This window comes from Scleropages formosus, chromosome 12, assembly GCF_900964775.1.
Source record: "Scleropages formosus chromosome 12, fSclFor1.1, whole genome shotgun sequence".
Lineage (NCBI taxonomy): Eukaryota > Metazoa > Chordata > Actinopteri > Osteoglossiformes > Osteoglossidae > Scleropages > Scleropages formosus.
The window spans coordinates 7,268,185-7,276,129 of record NC_041817.1 but is presented as its reverse complement, the minus strand read 5'-3'; the positions used below and the strand labels follow the sequence as shown (position 1 = coordinate 7,276,129).

Here is a 7,945-nt window from a genome sequence, read left to right as displayed (position 1 = left end):
CACCGTGAAACTGCAGCAATGCAATGCGTCGCAATGATTATGATTATGATATATTATAGTAGTTGGACTGCAAAGTTATGAACAGTATAAGTGTATATATGCACAAGCCAATACCCACAATACAAAAAGTTACGTTGCACAAGTTGCATAACAGCAAAACGATTAAAGGAGGGGGCCGGATGGTAATAGCAGTAAGAGTTATGATACGATCCAATACTGTCATGAATGTTGCAAATTCCGGCAAATGAAAAATAAATCATCTTAGCTTGGAAAGCTTTGTGTTCCATTACACCAAATGATTACAGTTTCTTCAGCACTGCTCTTTGGTGTTTCTTTAGTATGACGATGGCCAGATATGACAACTGTGTAAATATTCAATTAGCAAGCTTCTGTTCCGAGTCTTGTGTGGCAATCCTCAGACCTCCAGAGAGAGGTCAGGGTCTTTACCCCCTCTCGCGTAGCTACATTTAGCAACAGTGACCGGTTTCCAACTCATTAGACATACAAAGAATCTTACAAAACAAAAACCCGAGAGGAAGCTAACGTCTTGATAATTTCACTAAACATTTCTTGGGTATGTCACTATATCTCTTGGATCAGCCAGTCAAAACATCAAACAAAGTTTTACATTTTACACGCATAGCTGAATGAGACCCGTAGCATTGACCGTGTCCACTTTTCTGGTTATTTCTTCCTATCTGTGTTTTAAGAGGCTTCTCTTTGCAGCTAATAAAACACTTGTTAGAGTGTTAATAAAAAATACTCTGATAGGAGCAGCTGGAAGTGTAGCGGTTAGCGCTACTGCCTTTGGACCCAAAGGTTGCATGTTTGAGTCTCACCTCTGGCTGTAGTACCCTTGAGCAAGGTACTTACCCTAAAGTGCTCCAGTAAAATTACCCAGCTGTATAAAAGGGTAAATAACTGTAAGCTGCTTTGGAGAAAAGCATCAGGTAAATGATATATGTACCCTTGCACATTAACTACTCGAATCTCGCACATTTTTTCGATACTTAAATCCGATAAGTATAGTGACATACTGACAAACTTTTCTGTTTAACTACATGTAGAGTTCCACGTAAACTTATTTTGAGTGATGGCAGGAAATACCTAATTCCCTCACTGCCTTTTACCCTGTCAGTACATTCCGGTGTAACTGATATTTTACCGTCCGATAGGTTAGGCACGGAAGGGCACGCCAGGCTGTGGTTGTGAGCTACCAGCAGCTCAGCGGAGGCCGAGCCCCCGGGGCAGAACGGTGGGAAGAGCAAACAGTTTCTTAGTGTTCCTGCACCTTCTCAAGTGTTCCCACTCTGGAGCTCTGACAGGGGGGACGAGCTGAGCGTGTGTACCCTCACTGTTGTGATCCTTCTGGTGTCTATGGCAACAGCTAGATAAGACCAGTCTCTACCTTGTGTCACACGGGTGGAGTGAGAAGGTCCGCCAGACAATCGGAAGTCAAAGCTTCAGCCGAGCGCTTTAATTATGAGCAATTTACAAAGCTTATAGCTGTATTTTCACCAAAAGATCTGAAGTACAGCACCTGCTACCCATCGACTGATAGACGCCTGCAGCTTGTCTATCAGCCACTACAAGGAATTTATCATACTGCAATACAGCCTGTTATCGTCCACGGCTTCTGTGTATACAAAACAAAGAAAAACAATAATTCTCCCATAATAAGTGCTATATGATAAAATGAAATGTGTTTAAATTGGGCATGACATCTGTGATAATGCAAGAAGTTTGCCACTGATGTAAAGTAGCTGATGAAAAGTGCTGACATTAATTTACTATCACATTGGCACGAGGTCAGTAACACATCGTGATCCTGAAAAGTGTTGTACTGTATAAGTGCCATGAGCTGTACAGTGATACATAAAACATTTGTCAAGTAGCCTGTTTGATTAGATATTTCCAGTTAGTGTGCACTGGTCAACGAATAGCTTGATGCAAGTCATTTGTAGGTTCTGAAGGACATTTGGACATGTTTGCACGAGCATCTTTAATACGTGAAGAAAAAACTGAAATTGTACAGACGCACAACCCTTTCCCGTTATGTCAGATATGCTGAATCATCATGAATTTGCACTGCAGTAAAAACAGTGGAAAATGGCATCTGCCCACTATTTTTTTTGATGTTCCTGTTAAATACCAACATTCAAAATGACGAAGGTGAGACCTCTTAAGGATAATGCAGAGACAAATGAATTTCAGTCTGGCTTGTAGTTTTTATTACAAACAACAAAAAAAAATACATGTTATAAATATGCAAATCTCTTTTATGTGTTTTTATAGTGTTATGCTAGGTATATTCTACATATGATGTTTTACATATGCACCTATTTGTCCAAATAAATCAATAAATTAATCAATAAATAGGATCTTTGTCCACTGAAGCAGCACAGCAACAGAAAGATTTGCAACTCAGATGTTGTATTTCAGGAATACAAAAAACAATAATACAAATGTGACAGAAACACTAGAGGAGTTACAAAGAGAGCATTTGTCTCCGAGTCCAGCTAAGAAATAAAAAGTCACAGCGCATGCTGCGGCGGTGTTCTGACAGAGCTTTCTGCTCGGGACTCATCACAGCGGAGGGGTTGGACGTGGCGGTCAGGGATCTTTACCATAAAAGCTGAGGGCAGAGGAGGGAAGGACGAATGGGGAGGCAAAAGGACAGCACGGCTTTGAGAGATCAGGGCACCGAGGTCTTCAGAGAGGACACTGCATGGGATCAGTGTGTTTAGCCAGCAGGGTCTATTGCTGTTAAAGTCCAGGAATCTTGACAGCCTTCTCTCCCACCCTGCTGACCCCCACCCTAGAATGGCATCAGGTCTCAGGCAACCGCGCACATGTTTCTCAGCGCCAACACCTCCTTATCGCCACACCATGGAGTGGCTTGCTTGGCATGTAACAATCCAAGGGTCAGGGGCCTAGCGGCCCAGGAAGATAACTCAGAAAAAAAAGAGCTGGAGAGGTTCGATCCGATTTGGGTGGCTTTTCTTGCGCTGGTACTGTTGAGTGGCTGCAGTGAGCAATATGACGTGTTGATTTGAGTCCTGCTCTGGGGTCAATGATAATCCCAGCGGAAGAAGCAAATGAAGTCATCTGTGCTGGCAGAGCAAAGCCATTCGCCTGGCCAGGCCCTCGCACCTTTGAACGACCTCCAGTCCCCCGTTGGGCGCGTTCGGTTGTCATCTCTCTAACTCCCCATTTCAGCTTACCGCCAAGGAAAGCAGAACATATTTCAGATCTAGAAGGGGCAGATTCGTCCAACTTATTTGCTCCCTAAAAAAGATTTTTGGCATGTTTGTGCCCCTTGCACATTTTCACGCTATATTGCCCAGCGATTTCAGGTGTGCATTCAAATGTTTCAAAGTCCAAGAGGACTGGAGTGAATGTTTCCAGTGACTGTTCCCAGTATCATCTGTTTCTCTCCCCCAGAAGTGTCCAAGTATGAGGAAAAAGGGAAACGATTCTAGGTTTCGAAAATAAAGTATTATGGACGCGGTGGCCTCTGAACTCTTCAGTTCCACCATGAGCTTGTTTGTGACGGTAGTTTTTGTAATCACTGTGAGAATCCCATTGATTCATAATATTTCATTTCATTTCATCGCATCTATAAAATGACACCTTCCACAGTCTTTTCCCATCAGTCCAGCAACCTCCATGGCCTTTACCCGCAAAAAAACTCTCCAATGCTCGTGTAGATGCACAGGGAACCACAAACACCAAGCATGACTTTGACCCCATGGCAAACCATGGAGAACTGAGAGAAAAAAAATATAAAAAATGTTTGATAACACAGTGTTTTAAACCTCTGCCATATGTATACCACTGATTTTTAAATCCACTGTAAAGGTCATATGCTGATTTTGTTCTTTAATTCTGCACATTGGCTGAGCACTGAGAATATTTCCTCTAATGAATATATGCTTCCATTTATGTACATGTGCTCCCCACTTATACTTATTTATGTGCTATTCATTGTGGCATTGTTCTTAACTCTCTGTTTTTGTCACCAATTAAATGATATTAACAACATTGCACTGTACATCATAATTAAATATGCTCTTTCCTGAAATACAAAATATACACATTTACAGACAGTAAACACACACACAATCTTTACATAAATAAACTTTAAAACTCCTCATCAGTCATGTCCAATATTATAAAGCAGGTCCCATATTGTCTCTGTATTTATTCATGATTCAGAAATTTCCCAGGTCCTGAATTACCTGTTGATCTCTGACTAGACTTTCAGTGAAGCTGAATTAAAGTATAACTAAGGCTTGTATAATACGATTTTGACTGTATACCAAATTAAATCCTTTAGCTACTTCTGCATTGTCTGCTTTGAGTCAGGACATTGCTCTGATGTCTTTGAGTTTGTTTCTGAGGTCATTAACCCCATCCCAACCTGTTTTCAAAGAGTTCTTTCTCCCTTCTCTGCTTAGGCAGCAGGACTATCTGCAGCCACATTCCGCTACCACCATGCCTTCATACTTGTACTTGTATGTGACGACACCCGTGTCATCCAGGTACAGCAAGGAGATGGGATCCAGCTTGGTGGGCACACAGCAGGCACCAGACACCTTCTGGGGACTCTTCATGTTGACAAGTGTCTGTACTATGGCATGCTTAGTGGGTGTGACATGCTTTGTCAGTGGATAGGAGCACACACCACTGCACTCGTAAGCCTCATACCCGGTGGGTGCCAGGATCCAGCTGTCCCATCCAATGTCCTTGAACTCTACGTAGAGGGAGGTCTTCTTGCACTGGTTGCCCTTTGCATTTCGGCGGATCCTGGATGCCGTGTCATAAATCAGATTTGAACGCATTTGGATCAGGGCTTCTTCATCCTGGTCCTCTTCAAACCCACCATCTCCTTCGTCCCACAAGCTATTGAACCCCACAGCTAGGTTGCTCTGAAGTCCTGCTCCTTGGCTTTCATGTCCAATCATTTCATTTAACTCCCTCTTGTCTGCATGGTGATCTCCACTCCGATCATCTGAGAACACAATCAGCAAGGGTTTGTGTTTGGCTTCCGAGCTCATGTCAATGTCCATATCTCCTCCTAGTGTCCTGACATTTGCATCATCTCTCATTTCAGTGTGCCTTACTACACCCTCACTGTTGAGGCTTGCAATGTGTACCTCCAGTCTGTGTGTGGTGCTGTACTCCCTTTTGTGCCACTGATGGACAGCAGCAGTTAGATCAAAAGACTCCCAGCCACTGTCTGTACCATAAACTTGTCTGGATGCCAGCTCCACCCATTCCAGGTTCTCCTCTTCCTCTTGTTCTTCAACTCCACTCGTAGGCCTCGTCATGTGGCCGTTGTCTGGATTACGCTGCCGTTCCTGTACCTCGAAGATGGTCACCTTGCGGTCAACACCAAAGTAGAGGCGACGGTCCCGCTGAACCAATGTGTAAAGGCGCAGTTCAGCTGTAGTGATGCGCTCATGGTGAGGGACGGACACGTTGAACAGCAGAGGGTGTTTCCTCACACCCCCAACTCCAACACTGTGAGGAGAAGAGTCTAAGGGAAGATAGAGCCAATAAGGATAGAGCCAGTGTCACTGGATAGTTCCTTCATGTATGCTGACATGCTACATTAACATCTCAACTTCTTTAGACCTGGCATGCTCCTGGCCACGCCCATTGTCCACCCAGACTGACACAACTCACACAGCATGCCAACGACTGTATAAAAATATTATAGAATAGATTTTTTATGCAACTTAAATGTAATCCATTGATCAATTATGTAAAAAACTGGCTAGACTAAATGGGGTAACAAATGCTTTAAATATTTATTTGCCTAAAATATTTTAGTAAAAGCTCACATATATCATTTGTTTTTCAATATTAAAAGTTAAACTATACCTGATAACAATAAATTACATTATGGATCTATTTCTTCCAGTATGTTTGTTGAACAGCTAAATTTGAGCTAAAAGGTGGAAAGGTGGATAACTGAGTTGTTGCACTGAATATAATGTATATAAATATATACACAATCAACAGATTTAATATATAAATGTTTTATTTTTACTTTTAAAAACACAACTTAAAACTTTTAAGTGTACACATAAGGTCCAACTGTTTTCAAAAATACTACAAGAATTAAAATGGTCTAATAACCCTAATAATATTATCACAGTCATCAACAGAATTAAATGCAGGTGTAATTTTACAGATGCAAATGTTATAATTGAATAGATGGATATTTAAATTAATTTAAACATTTAGTAGAAGCATGGATCTTATTAAATGAAGAAGAGGAGATTGTTTTTGGGCAGGAGAGTATGGTAAATCTCAAAACTGCAATGATATTAAAACCCACCACCAGTTTATTCATCAATACACCTTCATGCTAGCAAGATAAAGGTGTTTAAAACAATATCCCTTATTACTGATGTTCACTTTTAAAGCTTTGATATATAATTGAATTCACTGAAATCATTAAATTTCATTTTAAGAAATTTTGAAGAATTGAACAAAATTAGATGACCACAATGTGTAACATTACAAACTATTTAATGTATTTAAAGATATTTGAAAAGTAACATTTTTAGTGCCTATGGTAATCTGATCTTGAGTCCCTAATTTATTTGCAGTGAGCCATCAGTTAACTATTTGTTTGTTTAATATTAATATTTACATTTATTCATTTGTAGACTTTTCTTCAAAGCAACGTACAATGACTATTAAATGATAGTTAATATTGGTTTTGATGGTCAGCCTATTCCAAAGATTTTGAGACATCTGAAATGTAATATTAAATGCACATAGAAACCATATCTGATCGTGTGGTCTGATTTTTTCTATCTGAAGTGAAACTTATCCCTCATTCAACTGTTTGTTTAATATTGCTTCTGTTTTTTTATTGTAGCTGGGTGCAACCTATGCATAAATTCTACATTGCACTGTTAATTAGAATGGACAATAATGTGTGATTAAGAATAGCTGTGAACCCTCCTGGAGAGTTCCACCCAACAACATGCAGAAACTCCTTAGTGGAGCACAATTCAGCACAGGCACAAGCCAGCAGGTACCTTCATTCTTGAAGCTGCGGACAATGTTGGCTGTAGGCATGGCTGTGTGGTCGTTGGCAAAACGATTGTACAGCTCCAGCATGTACTCTGGTGGCTCAACACGTGGTGCCCCAGGCTGCACCGATGGGCCCAGGCCTGACAAGTTGAAGGTGCGGAGGAGCTGCCCACGTAACGTTTCCAGGAGGCCCTGCATGTTCAGGTCGGCATCCTGCTCCAACAGCGAAGGGTCCGCAAAATTCCCTCGGCCATCGGTTGCTTCCGGTGCGGTGATGGGGCTGCTCTGGCACATGTGGGGCCACAGAAGGGCCAGGGGGAACAAGGTAAGAAGAATCATGATGCCAACACTCCCAAGTCTGGAGACCCCAGCAGCAGGCATTGCTGGAGGATAGCTCTGCCTAGGTCACTTGATCTCTGTCTGGGGTGTAGGTGATGCTCTGTGAAGTTCTAATGCATAAACGTAGCAGAACTTCAGCCACTGTGAACTCGGCACTTTCTTCTCACGACACCGTCCACTGAACGTTCTTCAGAACAGGTTTGTCCCTGCTGATTGCGTGGTCCACATGGGAGAGCAGGGCTGCGGTGGCAACCCTTTCTGCTGATAAGTCTGTAGAGTTTGCTCCTCTGCGCCCCTCTTTCTCTCCGTCCCCTCGTATGGCGACCGCAGACTCTTGTGAAAACCTTTTATCTGTCCTTTGTGGCCTATGCGTGCCCCTTGAAGTATTCTTCTGGAAACTTTAAGTTCCGGCAGGAGGGTGGCTCAGCTCCGTTCCGCTGTGGCATCTCTCTTCTTGACTTTTTTCTTCTCTGTGTGTCTCTCTCCCCCCTTTCTTTCTGTCCCTTATCTCTGAAATGGGAAGCTCTGCATTTTTTCTATGTGTGTTGTT

The 7,945-nt window shown here is 42.2% G+C and overlaps 1 protein-coding gene across 2 annotated transcripts; it reads right to left on the bottom strand.

Annotated features, from left to right (window-relative positions):
- Positions 1 to 2,429: 2,429 nt before the first annotated feature.
- bmp10 (bone morphogenetic protein 10) lies at positions 2,430 to 7,945 on the bottom strand. 2 transcript variants are annotated; one of them, XM_018762414.2, is made up of 3 exons: positions 7,062 to 7,945; positions 5,249 to 5,542; positions 2,430 to 5,014 (listed from the first exon to the last, which is right to left on the bottom strand). In XM_018762414.2, exons 1-3 carry the CDS (start codon positions 7,435 to 7,437, stop codon positions 4,470 to 4,472), a joined length of 1,215 nt encoding a protein of 404 aa, XP_018617930.1. In that variant the 5' UTR covers positions 7,438 to 7,945; the 3' UTR covers positions 2,430 to 4,469. The 2 variants fall into 2 exon arrangements, with proteins under 2 accessions (XP_018617930.1, XP_018617929.1); XM_018762413.2 differs by having other exon boundaries at positions 2,430 to 5,542.